At 36.1% G+C, this 25,075-nt stretch overlaps 1 protein-coding gene across 1 annotated transcript; it reads left to right on the top strand.

Moving 5' to 3' along the window:
* The first annotated feature begins 6,361 nt into the window (after positions 1–6,361).
* LOC145954083 (protease Do-like 10, mitochondrial) lies at positions 6,362–18,139 on the top strand. Its single transcript, XM_083067760.1, has 3 exons — positions 6,362–9,431; positions 10,127–10,177; positions 17,756–18,139. Exons 2-3 carry the CDS (start codon positions 10,133–10,135, stop codon positions 17,963–17,965), a joined length of 255 nt encoding a protein of 84 aa, XP_082923886.1. The 5' UTR covers positions 6,362–9,431; positions 10,127–10,132; the 3' UTR covers positions 17,966–18,139.
* The last annotated feature ends 6,936 nt before the right edge of the window (positions 18,140–25,075 follow it).

Here is a 25,075-nt window from a genome sequence, read left to right on the forward strand (position 1 = left end):
TAGACATGCCTTGACTCCAACTTCTCTCCACCTTTTCATAATTGAAAAAATATTACTTTTACTTTTTAATTTGGATATCTCTTACACAACTTTAATATCTTTTCAACACGACTTGGACACGAATTAAGAGAGTAAGTCGACACTTACTCTTAGCTACACACTTATCTGACATTTCTATTATAAAAAAATTAAAAAGTCAACTTATTTATAAATATTGCAAAGCTAATAACATTTTTTTAACTTTTGTAAGGCTCATTTTTATAAGAATTACCAGTTTTTTTAACTTTTGAGAGATATGATTCATCTTCTAAGAGTCATTATCTTATAAAAATTGTAAAACTTATATGTGTGTGTGTGTCATGTCCTCGTGTCTTACATTTTGGACATTAGTCATGTCTCAGTGTTCGTGTTGTGTTCGATGTCCGTATTGAAGTCAGTGCTTCATAGTTTTGATATTTTCAAAAATGTTAAAATTAAATTTAAATATATAGATGAATAAATTGAAAGAGATTCAGAAAAGAAATGCTTTCATCGAAGAAAACCTTCTAAAATCACCCATTAAAAAAAATTCCCCCAAAATGCCCTCTTTCAAGATAATTATTCTAATTTATTTATGTGCAAGATTATTCATTACTTTTCATAATTTCTAACACTTTCATGAATTATGTTTTTGGTCTATGATTTTCCATCAAGTTCATTGACATAACATGACATGTATATTTCATAATCTCTATCAAGAGATGATAGACTATGGCCAAGGCCAAGGAATCCAAGAGGTGATATCATAAAAGAACCAAGAGGAATGGGATGATCTTCAAGACCTTTTCATATGTTTTGTACATAGTTTCTTTTGTATAGGTTATTTTTGCCTTTGTATTTGTAAGACACTTTATTTCCCTTTTTAGTAGCTATTGTATATTGATTCTAGGGTAGGTTACTTGGACACTTTGACTCCATTTAACCTAACCTAGAAATACATTCTTTTCTTAGTTTTCTAGTAGGAGTGGCATTAGCAAATTAGAGAGTGTCCTTAGTAAGCTAGAGAGTGCTCCTAGCAATTTAGCCAAAGGTGGTCCTAGGCTAAATTTTTCATATTGGACTCATTTTACTCCTAATTTTTCATAGATTTGATTTAGCTAGGTTCCATTCCCATTGAATGAACCTAACTAAACCAAATTAACCATTTTCAAATCAAAAGGAGTAAATTAATTCCAAGAAGCCGCCCACCTTAGAAGTGTGTTCACACTTGTGTTCACACTTGTGTGAACACTTGTGTGAACACTTGTGTGAACACTTGTGTTCACACTTGGACGAAATTCATGGAGTTTCTTAAGCTTGGAAGCTTGAAGCACAAGCTTCTCCTTGGCTAGCTTACCAAGCAAGCCAAGTGAGAAGCTTGCTCTCCAAGCCTCTTGACCTTGGACGGTTTATCTAGACTCAACCATGGTTCCTAGTGAACCATGGTCAAGACTAGCTTGCTCTCCAAGTTTCCTACTCCTATAAACTTGTAATTCTTTGATTGTAAAATACTTTTGAACATTTTTGAGAATGAAATCTGAATTTTCTCTCAATCAAGAGTCACCTAAAAACCGTGGAGAACTATCTCTTTAGGTTTTCCTCAAGGTTCCTTCAACCTTGCCTTGGTTCATCAAACTTCTCTATCCAAGAGAAGTAACCGAACCTCCTTCATAGACTTCACCTCCTTTGAAGCTTCTTCAATGGAGATTTCCGAGATTTCAAGGAGTTAACCTCAAAAGCATCACGGTCCAAGCATGGAACAAGTGGAGAACATCAATCTCCTTCACTTAGCTTCCATCATTTTTGGTATCAGAGCCTAGTGCTCTTGAGGTTTTTGTTTCTAACTTTTCCTACTTGAATCCGTGTTGTCTATTCTTCCTTTTCTATGTCTTAAAATTGTGTTTGCTGCATGGATCTAGTTCTAATACAATTTTTGATGGATCCTATATGTCAAGTATGAAGTAAATGATTCATGTTTGCTTGTTCCTATTCTTATGAATCATTTTCGGTTTTGTGCTTTAGGTATTCTTAACCTTGTGCGTTTTCAATTTTACTTGAGTCTCTCCATTCTATAACATGTGTCCGTGATTGGACAACATTCATATTGCATAGATTTTGGTTTTGAATCACTTGTTTTGTCCTAGTAAGTCATGTGTAGTCCTTTATATGTTGTAACTTCCTAGAATAGCTTGTTTGACCTAATTTTTGCTTTGTGTTTTTGTGTCCGAAAATTATTGAATATTTTCTTGATAAATCTGTACCTTACTATATGTGCTTTTGTTTTACATGATTGAGTTCCTAATTTGCTATTAGTTCTAGCAAATTTCATAGAGTTAAGTTTCTATTATGTCTTGTTAAAAGTTTTGTCAAAAAAATTCTTAAACACTAATTCCTATTAGGTTTCTTTGAGTCTTGTGTTGTGGCTGAAACTTTGTGCAATTTTTTTAGCCTTAAAACAGAACCAAAACAGAGGTGTGTGTGTTTTATATGCATGAGAAAAACAAAGGAATGAGTGCTTAAAAATTTGACCTAAAAATAATACAAAAGAGTGAAGCACTAGTTGTAACATGCATGAAAACACCTCTTGTTTTGTGTGAAATTTTTACTGCAGTTTTTCTATATTGAAACCGAGACTTATAAGTGATAAAAAGGAATTGAATCTCCTGAATATCAAAAGAAAAACAAGTGGAAAAATATTGTGCAAAAGAAAAAGCAAGAAAATAGCAAAAGAAAAAGCCAAAGGAGTGAAAAATTAAGAAAACATTGCTCTCGGTTTTGCTACATTTTGTGTGACATTTTTGTGTTGGTCCAGCCACTTCTTTGAGTCTTATTTTGTTTTCTAATCTTAGATTTTGATTTGTTAATCCATTCTAGTACCATTCCTAGGTTAATCTTTGTGTGCTAGCCTTCAAAATTTGCCTTAATTTTTGCTTGTCAATTTTGTGGAACTCTTTCTAGTCTTGTCTCATTTTCTTCTACCACTTGGTGTAGCCATTCTAAATTGTTCATTTTCAGTTTTAGCACTAATATTCAGTCTTGAAGGTGTTTGAGTGCTTCTTGAAAGGTGTAGGAGGCCAAGGCAAAGGACATCCACTTGAAGGTTTTGGTGGTTGCTTAGGGAGTTTGTTCTCTCTTGGTGGCTAGGCTCTTGGAAACACCTAGAAGTGACTAACATCAAAGTTGCTTCTAAAGAGAGGAGTGAAACACCTTGTGAGGCTGCAATTGGTGGCTGATTTGGAGCAAGAAGAAGTTATACCATTTGTAAAAAAAAAAATTGTGAAAATTAGAGACTAATTTAGTGACGGAATTTTTGGTTCCAAAACTAGTTTTCCTCACAAAATCCGTTGCTAAATTTGTTTCTAAATTAGTGGCAATTTGTTTTCTTTGAAATTAAAGTGCAGCCACTAAATTCATTTGATTGTGAATTTACATTTCATTTGGAGTGTGAATTTGCATTTCATTTGAAGAAAATTTGAATTTCATTTTCTTGTAATTTTTAATTTCCAAATTTTTTTTGTACAAGGCCTTTATTAAGGAGTGTCTTGGAGTGCCTTTGGTGTATCTCCATCTCTCCTTAAGAACTCTTAATAGCTAATCACGTGTAGTACTTGTGAGAGTGGTCCTTGAAGGTCTTTGGTGCCTTTCAAGCTCTCACTTAGGTTTAATTGCTTTCAACGTCTAGTTTAAGTTTTCAAGCAATTTATGTTTTAAGCAATTTATGTTTTCAGTCATTTAAGTTTTCAAGCAATTTAAGTTTTCTTGCTCTTTATGTTTTCAAGCATCTTATAAATTGTACACATAGGCACTTGCTTGTTATTTTTCCTTTAAGAAAAGTTCTTTGTGAAAATTGTTTTGTGCAAGACAAAAGCACAAGGGGGTTTAGAGATTTTTACTTAAAGAGGCTTGGTTATTAAGTGGCTCTTTAGTAGCTCACCTCCCTCCAAAGTTCAATTTGTACTCTTAGACCTCTAAGTGCCAAGTCTAAAGCACTCCAAAACCTTATTTTCATAAAAACTATTTTTGTGTGAAAAATATCTCTTGAATTAAAATGTCTCAAAATTCCTCCAATAGTGAAAGTGATGGCTCTCCAAAAAGTCTTTCTTATATCACTAAAGAGCTCAAATCACTTAAACTATGGAAAAAGCAAGAATCCATTGAAAGAGAGAAGGAAAGAATTGAAAGAGAAGGACATCTTGCTTATCTTGAGGAAGAGTTGAGAATTTTAAAGCAAGAGGAAGAAAAATTGAAAGAAGATATGAGAAAACATAGGAAAAAGAGTAGGAGTTCACATTCACAATACACATCTCCTAATGAAAGCCTTAATGTAGGTAACCATTATCAACCTCCCCCAAGAAGAACTATTAAAACTAGGGAATCCAAGGTGGATCTCCCTCAATTTTTTGGGAAGGATGATGTGGAGGCCTACCTTGATTGGGAGATGAAGGTAGAACAACTCTTTGCTTGCCATAGGGTAAGTGAAGAAAGAAAAGTCCCTCTTGCAACCCTTAGCTTTCAAGGGCATGCAATGTATTGGTGGACCTCTTTGGAAAGAGAAAGACGTCTCCACAATGATCCACCTATCCAATATTGGAATGATCTTAGGAGTGCATTGCGGAGGAGACACATTCCCTCTTACTATGGTAGGGAGCTTATGAATAAGCTCCAAAGGCTTCAACAAAGAGATATGTCTGTAGAACCCTATAGACAACAAATGGAGCTTTTAATGATGAGGGCATGCATAAGAGAAGAGGAAGCCACTACAGTAGCCAGATTCTTAAGTGGTCTTAACTTAGAGATTAGAGACCAAGTGAAGCTACTACCCTACAGGGACCTAAATGACTTGGTCCAACTTTGTGTAAGGGTAGAACAACAAATGTTGAGAAAATCTTCTAAAAGAGAAAGCTCCCACTCTAGATCTCTTAGGAAAGACTACTTGGAGGAAGAAAAACCTTTTGAAAAGAAAATTATTTCAGAACCCTCCAAAGAATTGGCTAAAAGGAAAGAGAAAAATAAAGATAAGGATAGAGATCTCATCACTCCACACACTAGCACAAAGACTAGTGATATTAAATGTTTCAAGTGTCTAGGGAGAGGTCACATTGCTTCTCAATGTCCTACAAAGAAAGTTATGATCTTAAGGGGGCATGACACTTATAGTAGTCAAGAAGAGACTACTACCTCCTCTTCTAGTGAGAGTGAGGTTGAAACAAAGCTTCAGAGGTCCAAAGTGGAGCCAATTTATCCTTATGAAGGAGAGCTCCTAATGCTTAGGAGAATCCTTCATAATCAACCTAGTGGTACCCTATCACAACGAGAGAACATCTTTCATACAAGATGTAATGTTTTAAATAATGCTTGTTCTCTCATTGTTGATAGTGGTTCATGGTGCAACTGTTGTAGCACTAGGTTGGTTAAAAAGTTGAGTCTAATTACTATGCCACATCCTCAACCTTATCATTTGCAATGGCTTAATAAGGATGGTGACATAGTAGTTAACCAACAAGTGAAGGTCAAGTTTTCCATTGGGAAGTATGAGGACCAAGTTTTATGTGATATAGTACCAATGGAAGCTTGTCATATTTTGTTAGGAAGACCATGGCAATTTGAAAAGAAAACAGTACATGATGGTCTTACTAATGAAATTACCTTCACTCATAAGGAAAAGAAATTTGTGTTTTATCCTCTCTCACCTCAACAAGTGGCTGAGGATCAAACACAAATGAAAATAAAAAGAAAAAGTGAGAAAGTAGGGAAGAGTAAAGAGGAAGAAACATCCTCTAAGGGAGTTATGTCTAAAGAGAATTACTTTGTCAATAAAGAACCTATGAAAACTATTCTCTTTATTCATAAAGACCTTAACTCTTACCCTCACGCTGCCACTAGTCTTGAAGAAGAGATTCACAAATCCATTATTTTTAAAGAAAAAGAATCTCAACTTCAAGATTTTGTGAAGGAGAAGTGGACTTCTTTTAGTTCTACTTCTCATGCTACTTCCTTGGTGGTGCCCAAGGTAGATAGTCTTCCTACCTTAGTTGTGTCAATAATGCACCCAATTTATGGAATATATTATTTGTTGGATATAACATCTGAACCTTCAAGGTTCCTTGTGACAAATTTTTTTCATAACTATCCAACAAATAATATAATCCAAAATTTTTTAGGGAATTTCTTAGTAGTATTTTCCTTATTTTTTAGGAAAAGCCTAGCTTACCACATAGGGTACTTTAGGCAAGATATTTTAGTTTTTAGGATTAAGTCTTTAGTGTGCTATAGTTTTAGCTTTAGCACATTTTTAGGATTTAGAAATATACCTAGTCTATGTTTAGGAGAAGATCGTATTCATTATATTAGTAGGTCTAGTATCATAGATTTCTTTAGGTTTCATGAAAGGATTCCTTCTAGGATATTCCTTTCACATTTATTTGTTGAAAATATCACTTCTGATGAATTTCATTATATATTTGTAGGTATGGCCAATAATCATGAGGACCCTCGAGATTTGAGGTCAAATCCTTTTCAAGAGGGAGGGGATGATAGACTATGGCCAAGGCCAAGGAATCCAAGAGGTGATATCATAAAAGAACCAAGAGGAATGGGATGATCTTCAAGACCTTTTCATATGTTTTGTACATAGTTTCTTTTGTATAGGTTATTTTTGCCTTTGTATTTGTAAGGCACTTTATTTCCCTTTTTAGTAGCTATTGTATATTGATTCTAGGGTAGGTTACTTGGACACTTTGACTCCATTTAACCTAACCTAGAAATACATTCTTTTCTTAGTTTTCTAGTAGGAGTGGCATTAGCAAATTAGAGAGTTTCCTTAGTAAGCTAGAGAGTGCTCCTAGCAATTTAGCCAAAGGTGGTCCTAGGCTAAATTTTTCATATTGGACTCATTTTACTCCTAATTTTTCATAGATTTGATTTAGCTAGGTTCCATTCCCATTGAATGAACCTAACTAAACCAAATTAACCATTTTCAAATCAAAAGGAGTAAATTAATTCCAAGAAGCCGCCCACCTTAGAAGTGTGTTCACACTTGTGTTCACACTTGTGTGAACACTTGTGTTCACACTTGGACGAAATTCATGGAGTTTCTTAAGCTTGGAAGCTTGAAACACAAGCTTCTCCTTGGCTAGCTTACCAAGCAAGCCAAGTGAGAAGCTTGCTCTCCAAGCCTCTTGACCTTGGACGGTTTATCTAGACTCAACCATGGTTCCTAGTGAACCATGGTCAAGACTAGCTTGCTCTCCAAGTTTCCTACTCCTATAAACTTGTAATTCTTTGATTGTAAAATACTTTTGAACATTTTTGAGAATGAAATCTGAATTTTCTCTCAATCAAGAGTCACCTAAAAACCGTGGAGAACTATCTCTTTAGGTTTCCCTCAAGGTTCCTTCAACCTTGCCTTGGTTCATCAAACTTCTCTATCCAAGAGAAGTAACCGAACCTCCTTCATAGACTTCACCTCCTTTGAAGCTTCTTCAATGGAGATTTCCGAGATTTCAAGGAGTTAACCTCAAAAGCATCACGGTCCAAGCATGGAACAAGTGGAGAACATCAATCTCCTTCACTTAGCTTCCATCACTTTTCGAAATAGAGAACGAATAACATTTGATCACTTGGTAACTATGAAGAAACCTAATGAAAAAGCAACAGTCAGGGTTCTGCGGGATGGCCAAGAGCATGAGCTTAGTGTCGTTGTCCAACCTGTAAGAAAGAGAATGATTACCTTCAACTTGCTATAGAATAGGATTGTTTGTATGGCTTGTCTTTGGTGTTTTGGTAATTGACATCTTCAGGGAGTTGACATTTTTGACAATGCATGCAGATGGGGCAGCTTTGCTGCATTCTTTATTTGTGTCATGATATGTTTTGCTTTTATCTATTTTATAGGATATGTTGTCTTGTGGTTGCACTTTCCACCCTTTGTATTTAATATATGTTCTCTATGGAGTGGAAACAAGTTGAAATGATTTCTGTCCGTGGTGACTGACTTTATAAATTTTAATTTTATGGAGTAAATGCTAAAGAGATGGTTTTCTATGTTTGAAATTGAGTGTTAATAGACTACTCATTTGAATTTGTGATCTTTTACTGTTCAAACTTCTATAACCTTTAATTTAATTTCCAGGTTACAGAGTCACTGTCATTTTACTGTTTTATCGTTACATATAATGGATTAAGATCCCCTGCATTTTTTCTTTTAAATAGAAGGGGATCAAGACGCTTAGGGAGCATTTGGTAAAAGAGAAGTTTTCTCATATCTTAGAATCATGATTTCCAAGAATAGTTAAAATTTGTTTTGTTACTATAAGGGTTCTTGGGAATATTCATACAGGATTCTTGGGAATTAAGTATTTTCAAATAAACTTATGAAATATATTTATTTACTCAAATCTTATTACAAATATGACATTAAACTATTTTAAAAATTTGAAAACTTATAATTAAAATTATTTAAATACATAATTAAACAAAAGAAATCAACAAAGAAAAATGTTGCATAATAAATAAGAAGGATAAAAATATATTATTTCATTTCATTCAAATAAATAAGTGTTAATAAATACCATTAAAGTGTAGAAACAAAACAGATTTTAATAATATTATTTAAATTGACAGATCAAGAAATAATGAGATATAAGAGAGAGAGAATAGAGATATGAGAGGGAGAGAGAGGAAGAGAAGGGGAGTGAGAGTGAGAGTGAGAGAGAGAGGGAGAGGGAAACAAAGAGAAATAAAAGGGTAGAGACAAAGATTTTCTATTTTAAAAAGAGATATCGTGGCCTTTTTAACATAAAGCATTCCCCTAACTCGGGTAAGTTGAATTCCCATCTCTCCCCTATGGAAATTTTTTGTAAAAAAGTGGGATAAAAATGATTTTCGAGAAACTATATTTCTGAGAATCTTTTTTTTTTTTTAAATAGCTACGAAACAAGGGAAATCAAGATTCCTAATTTAAGATTCACAAGAAAGTAAAAATATTCGGCATACCAAATATCCCCTTAATTTAGTTTAAATGTTTGATAATTTTAATGTATGATGGAAAAAATGATTTATTTAAACAGTGAGAATGTTAACTGTACAATGCCTGCAGGTTTTCCCCCCTTCAAACTGCAGTGTGATCCATTTCCTACTAATTACAGTTTTGTGCGACCAGTTGGTTCTGGACAATAGTTTTGTTAAATATATTTCTATCAACATTTCAGATCCAACCCTTAGTTCCAGTTCATCAGTTCGATAAACTTCCTAGTTATTACATTTTTTCTGGTCTGGTATTTGTTCCACTCACTCAGCCATACCTTCATGAGTATGGGGAAGACTGGTATAATACTTCACCTCGTCGTTTGTGTGAACGGGCACTGAGGGAATTGCCCAAGAAAGCAAATCAACAACTTGTTATCCTTTCTCAGGTAAATATCTTTTTAACTCTAGTGATGATCTTATATAGCTGTCGTTTGCTATTTCTACCTTTGTTATGTGCTTACCCAATACCGGATTTGTACTGGTGATTGCCAAGATATGACACAGGTCCCCCATGCATTGTGTCTTTCTCAATTGCTAAGGCTTTTTATGTTTCTTAGTTTCTTCTAGGAGGATTATCATCTGCTGTTGTGCTTCATTCCTTTGCTTTTCCGATAATATTTCTTTTCTTAGGATTATAACAGTGTCTACCCTTCTAAAGCTTGTTGACATGATTAACTCCACATGAATTTTACTTGTTTTGCTACACTAAAGAAGGATTGGCATAATGCATATAATGCCTCTGCAGAGAGTATCTTGTTATGCAACACATTAGTTTGTGGCACTGTGAATGATATTTATAATGCACTCAAATGGATAGCACAAAACTTGCATCTCCTAATGATTAGATTTACCATGTCAAATTAACTTAAAATTCAACTCGAGTAGAACTAATTTAGACAAAGGAGTAAAGACTGTAGAAAATTATTTGCCCAAGTTCTATGGGGAGACTAAAGTGAACTTTCTCATTTAAAATAACGGTCAAGTTATTATATGGTAGAGATTCCTTACGAGTTGGTTTTAGCGAATGAAAGCAGACATTTGGTTCAAGGGTTGTTCTATTAATGATATCTTGTTATTTTAGGTCCTGATGGATGATATCAATGCCGGATATGAGCGTCTTGCAGAATTACAGGTGCCAACTTGTCTATGGTTAAGTTATTTATTCTTTTAGTAAATCATATAATGGTCACATCACATCATAGTTTCAATTCACTCTTCAAATTTGAGTTCAGGTCTAACTTAATCCCAAAACCTAGTTTATAAATATGGGATCTCCAAAATTCACTATACTAGAGATGCAATGGCCACCCCGTAGCTAATTCTTACTAAAATATGGCTTAGAAATTACTTAACATAGAGCTATCCTTTAAAGACAAAATGCCTTGGCAAAATCAGTTCATGAACGTGACAGATTTTTTATTTTATTTTAAGTAGATATTGAAAACTAACAGCCTATCACTTCAATGATCATCAGAGTTATATATATATATATATATATATATATATATATATATATATATATATATATATATATATATATATAGAAAGTCTAGTTTTTCAAATGTTTGCCCATGAGCACATGTTAAAAAACACTAAATGTTTCTAAAAAATAAATAAAATGACATGTGTTTTCAATATAATACTTCTTTCTGTCCTTATTTATATAAGAAATAAATGTGTACTCTTTTTTGTCCTAATTATAAGAAATATAGGTTCACTTGTATTAATTGTTAATTTCTTTTTATGGTAATCATTTATGGTAAAATCTATTAATGAGACACTTTCTCATCTCTCATGCAAGTGGATGCATATATTTATGTAAAAAAATATAACATTAATTGTAACCACTACATGAATCATTTAATTCAAAAGGCATTTTTGGAATAAAATTTAAATTTATACTATTAATTTAATATTTTCTCAAATAAAGAAAACAACTCAGACCTGTTTTTTATTAAAAATAATTGTGTACAACAAGAAAAATCATTGATAAATGTAACAAAGTACTTAAAACCAAATGAACTAGTGATACAGGAAGGACCCCAAATATTAGAATGAACTAAGGCAAATAAGGATGACGCTCTTTTATTGACTCAATTGGGAAACAAATTACGAGTGTGTTTCCCTAGTTGAGATGATTCACATTGTAGACTGAACAACTTGGAGACTAGGAACCATCTTCTAAGCTTTGGCAAACCAAAATGCGCCAATTGAGCATGAATTGTTAGCGAAGACATGGCAGAGCATGCCTTTGGTGGAGCAAAGAGGTAATAAGGGCCACGAGACACATTTGACGTCAATCGTTTGTCCAAAACTCTGTTTTTGTAAGGTAACAGAATCTTTAGTAAATGTAATGAGACAAACATGGGTTTGGGTAAGGCAATGGACAAAAAGTAGGTTGAAAGGACAATTGGGTACATATATAGAACAAATTCAACTATTAGAGAGGGAATGGGATGTGTATGCAAATGCCTTGTTTTGCTTGAAGTGCATCTCATTGTCAGAGCACTCAAACAACTATGTCTCTCTCTCTCTCTTTGATCTTTTGCTCACCAGTTCTTTCTATATCTTTTCGGGGACCTTCCCCTAGTTCTTAGCCTAACGATCTATATCATGTCTTCCTTTATTTAGCCTATATCTCCATTATGTTTTGATTGTATTTTCGTTATCATCCTCATTTGATGGTTTCACGTATATCAAGCCTATTGTATCCTTCCTTATCAAATAGTGGGTTGTTATTTCTTTATTTTTATCTTATGTTTGTTACACCATAACAATAGATTAGTTTTTTTACCTATCATGAGCTCAGTCGACCTATGGATGATAGTCTAAGTTGGTTGGCTTGTATAACGAAAACTAATCGGTTGATCAAAGACCTACAATAGAACATTAACATTGTAGGGCCATAAACTAGGTAGATTGATACCTACCATAGGTAATAAGTCAGCCACAAACCTATGAGGGAGGTTGGTTGAGAGCCTATAGGGGTACACAACCCCTTAGTCTTGAGTCTATAAGACGAAAAAATTAATATATAAAATGGTGTGGATCAATACTTGCTTTATCTGTTAGGTTGGCCACAAACCTATGAGGGAGGTTGGTCGACAACCTATGAGGGTGCACAACCCCATAGTCTTGAGTCTACAAGACAAAAGGACTAATAATTGAAGGTTTTTACTTTCTCAACTCATACTACTGCGTTTCTTTCTTCATAAAATGCATGATCTAATTAACTTGATTAGCCAACGTTAGATTTTTAGCTCACACGATCATTCAGGATACAATCCTCCCTAAGATTTAAGCAGGAATTTTCAATCTTTTCTACTCTTTGTTTGATGTTAGACAAGGACAAAAACGTCACCTTGAAAGGTGAAGACGCGTGTTGCATCATGTCATTGATAACCCTAGCGCATGACTCGAAGGCTGCACCTACTGCATATGGCATCATTCAAAGGGCACACTTTTAATGTAAGGTTTGGCCATTAAATGAGACCCAAGGCGTTGATTGGGAGATGAAGAGGCATGTGATCCTACGGCTCTCGTATACGGGTTCAATCCAATGGTTCCATGTTATAAATGCTTCATTTATTTTATTTCCTTGCTATAAATATCAACTTCCCATAATGGCTTCTTCATTGTTTCCCCAAAAAGCTTCACCCATTTTTTTCTCTTTCTTGGTTCTCTATTTGTCACAATTGTGACGATTCAGCAATCGTGTAAGGCAGAAAGGAGGGCAAAGCATGGTGGTTTGAGATTTATCACAGGAATTTGACTTAAAGGTATGCCCCTCTCCCTAGTTGATTCCTTTATATTGTTCTTGTTACGGGGGAAGAGGCAGTGAGTAGTACCTAGAAGTTTGGGAATGACATATGTAGAGTTGTTTCTTTGGGTAAGGGATGATATTCATCGGTCGAAGTTAGAGTATGCTGACTGGAGTGTGGTGCAAAACTTTCGTCCAAATAACATTTTGATGTAAGATGGATTAAAGGAAAACATCATAGCGAACCCTTGCACACTCGACGAATTGATATGCGTAGCTCGGTCATCAAGAGAGGAAGATTTCACCTTTTTCTACAAAACTTTAGTGATAAAATTTTGTGTACACTTCCCATTATCCGAACTGCTAAAGGCAGTGTTGCGGATTTTGAATGTGGCTCCTACACAACTACACCCAAATAACTGGGCTTTCATCCAAGCATTCAAGATTCTTTGTGGGGCACTCGATGTGGTCCCTTCTATAGAGAAGTTCTACTTTTTTTGAAAGAAAGGCCTCAAAGTAAGCTAGTTGGATATCTATTAATGGTCAATGGTTGCCCCATGATAAGCTTATTCCAATCATCCTACAAGAATTTTAAAACAAAATACTTTCAAGTTCGAGCCCCAATGCATAATTGATCTACTCTTCAGGGTTCTCCTTTGTATTGGGGATCAAACCCAAATATTCATAGGGGATTGGACCTCGAAACATTATTGGAAGGAGAGCAAACCAATATTGAAAAAATGAAGATGGGATTTTTTGGTTGGGGCAAGTTGTTACAGTTGGAGAGCAGGGGTCTAGAACTTCATAAATACACAGTTATTCACACACTGACCATCGATTATCAAGTGACGTCTTTGTATTCTGATCCCTTTATTTTTCTTATTGAAGAACATATGAGCACTTAATGCTGAGATGGCTCAAATTTTGAAGGAGAAAAAGGTTGTTAAGGTTGCTGACAATGGCATGAAAGTCAGTGAAGCCACCTCCAATACCACTGTTATAGGTTCACCAACGGCTAAGAGACCATGACTGCAAATCGAAGGGAACGAGATCATCGTCCTCATTGAAGGTCATCATATTAAGGGCGATGATAAAGCTCAATCAAAGGAAACTACTTGGGAAACCACTCCACTTCAAGCTATAGGTAGCAGAGTAGCACAAGATTCGTTCATAATCAGCCTCTTTGTGGGACAAATCATTCACGCATTTCGAACTAATCAAGAAGTGCATCGCTTGCCCAATTGTTATAAGCATAGTGGAAATAGTTGGGGTGGTCATTATCTATAAAGAGATGGAGGGCTTGGTCAACCGAATGGCCCTTCTATCTTGGGTAGCCAAGAACAAGAGTCGGGTATCAACTCAAGCTTGGAAGAAAGCCAAGAAAGGATGCACTATTACTTTAGGATCAAATAGACAAGATGGTTGCTACAATTGCAAATATTGAAAGGGAGAGAAAGGTAGTTGTTGAGGAAAAAGTGTGTTTGGAGATCGAGCTTATAGAGATAAAGACCACATTGGTCAAGGAAGAAGGACGAGCAAGTGCATTGGAGACTACAATTGTTGATCGCGAAAAGGAGATCATGGATTTGAAAGCTCAATTGAATGATACCTAGAACCTTTTGACGGCTACCAAGACCGAGATTGTTGAGAAGTCCGTGGAGGGTTTTGATGTTGCTCGGGAGCAAGTTGAATTCCCTCATCTTGGTCTCGACTTAAGCACAAATGGACTAGTTTAGGGAAATACTTGATGTTGTTCTAGTCGACCCTTCGTCTTAGACTGTGTTATGTTAAATTGCACTTTCCTATGTTTGATGATCCTTTTGGTGTGAATTTGTGCACATATGCTGATGAAATTGAAGACTTTTGTAATCTTTTTCTAAGTTACGAAGGTAATCGATATACCACCTAAATACCAAGTTAGTGAAATGAGGCACACTATAAAGAACTTCTAAGTTACGAAAGTAACCAATGCTATCACCTAAATATTGAGTTGAAAAAATGACATAAATTATGACAATTTTTTGAGCTACGAAGCTAACTTGTCATGTGAAATTTTTTTCAATCATCTCAACATCGAGCTAGTTAAAGAAGTCATGAAAAATTTTCTAGTTCACAACCTCAACATGACTCATTGATCGTACAGGGTCGAATATATTCGAGTCGTTTGCAACCTCAACACGACTCAAGGATCGTACTAAAGTCGGTTTGTGTCATTTGCAACCTCAACACGACTCGTTGATCATACTAGGGTTGGCTCATGTTGTTCACAACCTCAGCACGACTCAAGGATCATGTTAGGGTCGGATAATTGGGGGGAGAATAAAATTCATGTACTAAAATGCCTCCAAGCTTTTATTTAATAAAAATTTGAAATTGCACGACAAAGAATTAAAAGTGTAGATAGTAGATAAATAATTGACAAAATAATCAAAATTTTGATAGGCTCAAGAATCAAGTGACTAAAGATTAGTTGTAATAATTCCAAAGAGACGCTGAGTTCCATGTTCAAGGAATAGCTCTTTTCAATGTTCCCATGAATATTTTGCATCGAACTCTAATAGTCCCTTCACTGATAAGAATCTAAGTTCAGAAGTTTGTTAGATGTTGGCTAGGATCTTGCATCCTATCAAAAGGATCAACTTTGGAATATTGGAATTGTGTGGAATAGGCGAATGGGTGCCAAAATGTTTCGGCCATGAAGTGGGTCTTGTTACTAGAACACTCAAAATACACTCACTCTCTCTTGATGATCTTTTGCTCACGAGTTCTATCTACATCTTTCTAGAGGGGCCTCCCTCTTATTCTAAACTTAACTATCTACATTGTGTCTCTATTATGTTCTAATTGTATTTCCATTATCTTTATTTGATGGTTCCACATATGTTGGGTTTGTTGTATCCTACTTTATCAAATAGTGGACGGTTATATTTTTATCTTTATCTTTATCTTATGTTAGTTACACCATAGCAATAGATCGTTCTTTTACCTATCATGAGCTTGATTGGCCTATGGATGATAGTCTAAATCGGTCGGTCAAAGACCTACAGTAGAACATTAACGTTGCAGGCCCTAAACTAGGTATATCAGTACCTACCTTAGGTCCTAAGTTGGCCACAAGGTTATGAGGGAGATCGGTTGAGAGCCTATGAGGGTACAGGATGCAATATGAGTTGACTTGTTCTCCACTCTACTTGAGTGCGATAAGTTAAAGCCTTATGCCTGATTTGCTGGCATAGAACAATCCATCAAAATTTAATCAATCCTTGATGCCGTTGATCTCTAACCGAAAGCATTGGCAACTATAGCAGAATCTGAGACAACCACATGAATAAACTTGTGTTGAATAAGCAGTTGGATTCCCCACCTTAAAGCCAATGATTCAGCAACTTCAGTCACTACACTCGAGTGGACCAGGTAACAATCAGAGAAAATTGGTTTTCCCTTGTGATCAAAAGGATGCAACCTAGGCTTGTACCTTCATTTCTGAATCATTAATCGTCAATATTCAACTTTAATTGGGCCTGTGTGTGAGCATCCCATGTGCGGAATATCTATTTACTGGCTCCATTGGTGATGAATCGGTGATTTACCAAGCATCCTTGTTCCCATCAAACGTGGTAGCTCTATGTAGACTTCTTGAGTTCCAAATTAAAAGCAGTCTTCTTTTCCTTTTTGGGTCTGAGAATGGCTCTCCCTAACCGGTAGAAGATTGGTATTAGGAGCCATAGGACCGCCCATGAGTTTAGCATTCATCAATCAGGTTTCTTTTAAAATGTCCATTGCGTACTTTCTTTGAGAGATCACAATACCATTCTTGAATTGTGCCACCTCTATCCTCAAAATGTAATGGAGTTTGCCGAGATCTTTTGTTTGAAAATGATGATAAAGGTGCTGCTTTACTTGTGTGATTCCATGGTGATCACTTCCCAATAATGATAATGTTGTCGACATACTCAATTGAGTAAATACATCTTGCAACAGAATGACGATAGCAAACTAAGTGGTCAGCTTAGTCATTGAAAAATGTGTTATCATATAAAGACAACAAACTATGCCAGAAGCCCGAGTGCCAAATCCGGGAAGTTGTTCCATCTAAACACGAATGATAGTGGCCTCTTTGGACATTAGATACCATGTTGAAAAAAAAAAAAAGCGAGAGAACATTGGAGAGATCTGTATATATTTAAATTGCCCCTAAGAGATATTATATATAGTCATAAATACAAATTTTTTAAAGATATTCCTAAGTATCAAAATAATTACATAAAGACAATTCTTAATTGTCATATTTACTTGAGGGAAGCTTTCAGATTTTCCTTTCCAGAGAGGGCCAAAGCTAAGATCAATGGCTTGAGACAAGAGTCCTAAAGGGAAAGCGGCTTATGCACTCGACTCGAATCGAAGGGAACTTTCTGAGTTTTAAAAAGAACTTTAAAAAATTTGAATCTTCTATATTATTTGCTAGCTTACCGGAGTGGGATGTCCGTTACTTGTCTCAGGTGCAGATGAAGAATTTTTTTCTCGAGTTAGGGGTTTGGATTCAATTCCTTCTTTCTTCTTTCCCGGCAAAGGTTGCAGCAGTTGGAAATGAGTTTGAATTAGATGGTGAGGATGCGGAATAAACTAACCAGAAGACATGTAACCTTTTCTTCATTTTCTCTTTTTTTTTCATCCAATGGGAAATTTCGAAAGCAATGAGCTCGTCATTTAGGATAAGTTTGTCTTGAACAAAAGCATCGAATGTCATCAATATTATCATGAAGGACTAAGAGTTACTTGGGATTGAGTCTCAAATGCTTTGGATGAATTGGCCTTCTCACTTTTATAATAAGGACTAAGAATTACTAGTTCTATAAATATTTTGATCATTGTTACAAGTTAATACTATTCACTCAAAATGGATGATCTTTTGATGACTATTTGATTTAATATTTAAATTCTAATACCCAGGTTTTGAAGGTTAATGGAACAGAAATTGACAATTTAGAACACTTACGCCAACTTATTGAAAGCTGTGACACAGAATTCTTGCGAATTGATTTGGACGATGATCGAGTCATTGTCTTGAGCTATGGAATGGCAAAAGTTGCCACTTCAAGAATTTTGAAGCGTCACAGAATACCTTCATCAATATCCGTTGATCTTCTTGATACAGAATAATTACAATTTGAACGGACTTGCTCATGCTGAGATTGTGATGGCTTTTACCTTATATTACTGCATATTTGTGATTGTGCCAGTAAATTTAGTCTTTTAAAATTGTGAAAATTTTACTTGTAGATTTTTTTAATAATTATTCGTATTCTTTGGCTTCATTGTTAAACTTACCCTACAAGATCAGAACTCTTTAAACGACTGAAAGCACTCGTAATAGGCTTCCATGCAATTTGTAAAACAGAAAATAGATGTTTATGAAAAATAAAAACCAATAGTAAAGCACTAAAGCCAATATTTTCGTTCTGATGCCATGGTAGAAGATAAAATAACCTCTTCATATGCTCATAAACCTTCGGAGAATAGAGCTGGATTCGAAAAAAAAAATCAGAAATCTTTGAAAAGATAATGACAATGCAATTAATCAGTTTTATCAGCCTTGTCCACGTATACAATGCAAATGGTCCATCTCCCTCGCAAGTTTTGTGATGATATTGATCACATTTGTAGAAACTTCCTATGGGGTGACTTTGATGATCACAAAAATATTCATGCTGTCGAATGGGATGAAATTTGTCGCCCTAAAGAAGGAGGTCTCGGGCTGAGAAAAAGGAAAGATGTGAACGATACCTTCATGATAAAGAATTGTTGGAGTATTCTTACGCAACCTGAAAAGCCTTAGGTAAAAGTGGTAAGAGAGAAGTATGGTGGTGGCAAAGAGACTATTCCCTACTTTGCAAAGAAACCCACCATGTCTAATTTGTGGCGTGGGGTTTGTAATGTGTGGCAACTGGTGAAACCTCATATTTCTTGGCAGAAAGCTGATGGTCGCAACATTCGCTTTTGGCTTGATTCTTGGTTACCCGAATCCTCTGTTATTATCTGTCATGCATATGCCTTTGTTCCCTCGTTGGAACTATCTAAACTTTATTAGAGTATGTCAATGATCAAGGGGATTGGGAGATGGACCATACCTCTCATCTGTTACCGCCAAATATTTGGAGTAAGGTGTTGAGTCAAAGTCCTCCAAATATTGAAGCAGGCCAAGATTAGATGGTTTGGGGCCTTACTACGGATGGCTCCTTCTCAGTTAAATATGCATATTCAGTAGTTTCACATCACTCAGGTACTTATCCTTCAAGTAATCATCCATTTCCTTTATTTAAAGCTATATGGCATTAGCGAGGCCCAGAAAGAATCAGAGTTCACCTTTAGCGTGTAGCGAGAGATAGCTTGATGACAAATGCTACACATGCTCATAGAGGACTATCGCTTAATGCCATGTGTCCTATTTGTTTAATTGAGTTGGAAGATTCACTACATGCCCTTTGCAACTGTGCATTTGCAAAATCCGTGTGGGTCTAAATTATTGGTCCATGTTTACTAGAATCTAGAAGGGGTTGAATAGATTCTATCCTAAGATAATTTTAATTTTGAAATTTCTTGATTAAAACCTACCAAAATATCTTAAACTTAACATTTACTCAACTTGATTTAACAAATTATAGCAGATTATAAGATACAATACCAAAATATTAGAATATTAGTGTTAACGCAGCAAATCATTCACTTGTAATTAAGGTTGATTTTATATTATCAACTTCTTAATCAATTTCAATTACAAGAATAATATTCAGAGTACATGAGGTAATTGAAACAACATATCTCACAAATCTTTGATTCTTTAAACATATAATATCAAGATTATTAAAGAGATATAGGGTAAGAAGATTAAGAACACAGAAATTTATAATGGTTCAGCCATCCACTTGGCCTACATCCAGTTTTTTCTAATTTAGCATCACACTAAATCAAAGATCATTTACTATAATATTGTTTACAAACACCATGCACACACAATATTACAAGAATGCAAACATACATAGATTGAAAACACACACAAGTTTATGTACCCCACAGAAATTACTTGAGAAATCTCACTCAAGATTTCAAGATTTCTTATTGAGACACCCTATCTTAAGAGATACACCATACAAAATAAAAATTAAAGGTTAAAGATCAGAAAGATATCACCTAATTTCGTGTAGACATTGATCTTTCACAATTGAATTCACTTATTAAATTTCTTCCTTCAAGAACTCATGTTCAATCTTTGCACTTCTTAGTATTTTAGAAAAATTCTTTGATCAGCCTTTGATTCTTGTTTCTGAAAGTATTCTTTTTCTCTAATGTTCTTTTTCAAAAAGATTCTCTAAAAAGTTCTTTTTTAATTTCATAAAAGATAGATATTTAAAGTGGAAGACATGATTCAATTATAAAGAGTAATAACAGAGGTAATTTATTACTTGATATGGTAATCTGTTACCAACTCTTTAAAATTGAACCAGGAACATAAAACTACCAGGGTAGTCGATTACGGGACTTGGTAATCGATTATCCTTGCTTTTTAAGACCCAAAATTGAGTTTCATTCTGTGGTAATCGATTATCTCCCATGGTAATCGATTATTCCGATGAAAATCTTGATTCTTCAGCCTTGTTTCAAGTAAGAGACTCTATTTTAATCTATTACCAACCCTAGTAATCTTTACCTCAGAAAACACTTGAAAATCCTTTTCTAGTAACAGACTTGATAATCTATTAACACAGAGGACATTTGAATATCCTTTTTCAACAACAGACTTGGTAATCTATTACCCTGAATGGTAATTGATTAACAATGTTACTTTGAAAACTCTTGTTTAAATCCAGTCATATTTCTATGTTTAAACATTTGGTAGGAAATTATCTTTTCATGATAATCTATTACTTAATGTTTACACATGAAAATATTAAAAAAAATCAAATTCTTGATTTCTTAAAAAACTTGATTAGTTCTTGAATTAAGCATTCATCATCATCATCAATCATAAACAAACACACACACATGCTTATATCTATTACAATTAATACAATATCCTTTTACATAGGCCTAAGCAACATCTATATAATACATCATCAAAACTAAAACAATCTTAAAGAGTCTTCAAGATGTCCCATCATCTCTTAACAATCTCCATTATCTCAACATAAATGGCAAGCCATGAAAGCAGGCTCTTATCTCACAACGCATATTTAAACATCTAGCTTTCCCGCAACCTCTCTAATCAAAATGGACATTCTCCTAATTGGAGTATCCGTTTTGATATTACACTGGACTCCCTTTGGCATAGAAGAAACAAATTTGTGTTTAATAGCACAATAATTTCAACGGACCAACTGGTGGCTGAGATTAATAAACGTGTTGATGTTGTCTTAAAGTCCTATTATGGGTCTAATTCTTGTCTTATAGTTAACATGTTCGCTCCTCATAATAGGTGGTTGCGTCCTCCAATGGATTTTCTCAAACTAAATTGTGATGGGTTGGTTTCTAGGAGTTGTGGAGCTTTTTGTGGTGGAATATTACGTGACTCCTTGGGAGATTTTTAGCAACCTTTTCTAGGAAGCTTAATCAATGTTCTATCATGCAAGCAGAACTTTGGACCATTCTTCATGGTCTTCGTCTCATTCGTGATATAAGGATTACGAATAAAATCATGATAGAATTTGACTCATCTTTGGCTTTTAAAATTATAATTGAGGGATGCTCTCCATCTCATTCGTACTTTGAGCTTGTTAAAGAGATTTCTCTTCTCCGTTCTCAAATTTACATTCATTCATGTGCTCTTATTTTTAAGGAAGCCATCTTAGCAGTTGATGTTGCTAGAAAGAATTTAGTGTTAGAGAGTGGTTTGACTGTATTCGAATCACCTTCTCCTTTTTTAATTTTCTTGTTATATGTGGATAATTTTGCAAGTTTTTTTTTATTAATAGTTAGGTTTTTTGGGCCTTTATCCCCATTGATTACCAAAAAAAAATCCTACTATAAAATGTTTAAGGAAACACGTCAATAGGAAAATTATGTTTCTTTAAAATGAATAAGGATATACTTAATTATTTATCATTCTGTTAATTGATTTAATTTAAATTAGGAAATTAATTTACTATATACAGGGGTGAGACCAACCAAAATCACCTCCAAGATTCTAAAATCTCAATTAAATTTATTCTCACAAATATGGGATAAATATATTTTTGTTCCTATAATATATATAGTATTTTTTTTATTATTTTGGTCTTCACAAAATTATTCTTAAAAATAATCCATGTAAAATTTATTTATTTTTAATTTTGATTTGTTATTTTATTCTAGCTCTTATAGTATTTTTATTTTAGTTCCTCTAAATGTTTTCTCATTGAGTTAATTCCTTTAAAATAAATTAGTAGAGGCTAAAAAAAATTATTCACGTATTATAAGACCAAAAATAAAAAATAAAAAATGTATATTATAAATATTAAAACAAAATAACAAGGACTAAAATAATGAAGTTTTACAAAAATATTTTAAAAATAATTTTATAAAAATAAAACCATAGAAGTGGTATATTATAGAAACCAACCGTATATTTACGCCTTTATTCCTTTCAATTTAAGATTATATTTAAGCCTCTAATCCTTAAGAATAGCCTATAATATGATTGGCGTAAGCAAATAAAATAATGTAGCGTTAGTTGAATCTGATATGATATATTTATTTAAGAAAGACTTTAATAATTGAATTTTGTGTGACTGATTCATTATTTACATCTGGACATAAAGATAATTAATTTTTAAAAATTACAGGCACTAGAATAAAATCAATTATGTAACATTAATTGAATTTAATGTGATATATTTATTTAAAAAGTGTATCGGAAGGGTCCTATCGGCCACGTGGATCGGTCACGTGGACCAGCACGTCATGTCCTATTAGATATTGACGCAGCTCAGACATTACTTCGGCTCGTAGATCGGCCACGTGGACCGGTACATCATCTCCTATCAGATCAGATATCACTTCGGCTCGGCAAGGGACTGAGAACCACATCCTTCCCCTGTCGGCTCGGCCAGACGCCGAAGACGACGTCTCGACCGTTTTGTATCGGCTTGGCTGAAGGTCAACACAGACAGTAATTAGAACGGCGATCATGATTAACAAGGGACAAAGCATAATTAAGGCATAACCTGTCGATTAACATCGTATTACCTAATTTGGTAAGTGTCAGAGAAGGCCCACCACGTTCAGGCCCATGTCAGGTCTTATAAATAGGTCACACGTAACGAGGTATGTCATTGTTCATTTATTATCCTAGAAAATCGTGCTTATCCTGACTTGAGCGTCGGAGTGCCTTTTGCAGGTACCTCCCCCCCTCTGAAGAATCTACCTGAAGCTCCCGTTCGGCCCTCTCACACCCCAGAAGATTACGAGTGTGCCCTCAGACAGGTACATTTTGGCGCCAACCGTGGGGCGAACCAATAGCTTTTGAAGAAGTCAGACTGAGTACTATTTCGAAGAGACATCATGGCAAATACAAGGAGAACGCATACTGAAGACCACCGATCCGAAGATGAGCACCAATCTGAGGCGGACAACGCCGAGACGGTTGACGAGACCAACATGGCCGAGATGGTACGACAACTGAAGTAGGAAATGGCCGCCATGAAACAACAGCGAGAGAAAGATGCTCGCGAGATGGCCGCCTTGAGGGAAGAGAATGCCACCCTGAAAAACCAAAACAAAGATCCCACGTGGAAACCCTCCGAGCCGACTCACACCCAGGGGTCGTTCCACTCGCTCGGGCATCATACTTCTCTCCCTCACACTTCCACTATCGCCCTGGGGAACCACGCCTCGGCTGCCCAGGTAACCGGCCGACCCGCGTACGCCCCGCCGACCGGGGCACACCGACACCCTTTCACCCCCAACATCATGCAATCCTCCCTTCTCGACCACTAGAAGTCCCTTCCGATAGATAAGTATGACGGGACCACTGACCCCGACGAGCACGTCGACATTTTTCTCACCCAAGTCACTCTCAGCACCTCCGACGACGCCGCCCTATGTCGTATATTCCCAACATCTTTGAAAGGAAGGGCATTGAGCTGGTTCACTCGTCTCCCGGCCAACTCGATCGACTCTTTCAACACCCTAGCATCCCAATTCACCATCCAGTTTGCCACCAGCCGACCCCACCATCTGACTTCCCTCGCGCTGGTGAGCATAAGGCAGGAGAAGAAGGAATCCCTTCGGACCTTCATGAGCTGATTCAACAAAGCGGCTCTTGAAATCCGAGACCTCAATTCGGTCGTCGCCCTTCATCATTTAACTACAGCTTTGAAGCCGGGACCATTAGCTAACAGCATTTGCAAGAAACCTCCGTCCGACATGAACGATTTGAGATGCCGCGCCGACAAATACATGCAAATGGAGGAGCTTGCGGAATTCTGCAATCAAGCTAGGGCGGAGGTAGCGGCCAAAGTCGAGAAGCCGGCCGAGAGCTCTTTCCGAAGCCGTCCCAAGGACCTCGTCCCAAGAGAAAAACCTGTTCGCGGACCAAGATACAATCACTACACTCCATTAAACACTAGCCGATCGGCTGTACTGGACCAAGCACTTACTTCGGAAGTCCTGGAAGTACCGAAACGAGCTTCGACCCCCCGCGTGCCGACACAAGCAAGTCCTGCAAATATCACCGCAACCGGGGTCACTCGATCGAAGAGTGCGCGGCTCTAAAAGATATGATTGAAGACTTAATAAAGCAGGGGCAACTCCAACGTTTTGTCGACCGACCTCGTTCTCCCCAATACAATGATTGTCGATATCGCCAAGATCAGCCTGACCGAGACAGATCCGACAGGCGTCACTACAGGGAACGAAGCCGGTCGAGGGGTCGAAAGGAAGATGAACCGACAACCCAACCCCGAAGAGTCATTAATAATATCGCCGGCGGATTCGCAGGCGGAGGCCCCACCTCCTCAGCACTGAAGAGACATTTGCGAGCCTTCCGAACCGTCCACGTGGTTGAGCGCACCCGACAGAGACTGCCAACCATCACATTCACCGAGGCCGACTTCAAGGGCATTGATCCTGACCAAGACGACCCCATGGTCATCAGCGTCGAGACCCACAACTGCATTGTTCAGAAAACATTGGTTGATCAGGGCAGTTCGGCCGATATCCTCTACTGGAGTACCTTCAAACAACTCGGTATCCCGGAGGCCGAGCTGATCCCCTACAATGAGCCCTTGGTTGGATTCT

Source organism: Cajanus cajan, chromosome 2, assembly GCF_000230855.2.
Source record: "Cajanus cajan strain Asha chromosome 2, NIPB_CcT2T_4, whole genome shotgun sequence".
Taxonomy (NCBI): Eukaryota; Viridiplantae; Streptophyta; class Magnoliopsida; order Fabales; family Fabaceae; genus Cajanus; species Cajanus cajan.

Bases quoted from the DNA above. Each gene is read 5' to 3' on its own strand.
- LOC145954083 (XM_083067760.1), top strand. From the start codon at position 10,133: ATGGATGATATCAATGCCGGATATGAGCGTCTTGCAGAATTACAG. The intron at 10,178-17,755 runs GTGCCAACTTGT...TCTAATACCCAG, and splicing joins AGCGTCTTGCAGAATTACAG to GTTTTGAAGGTTAATGGAAC.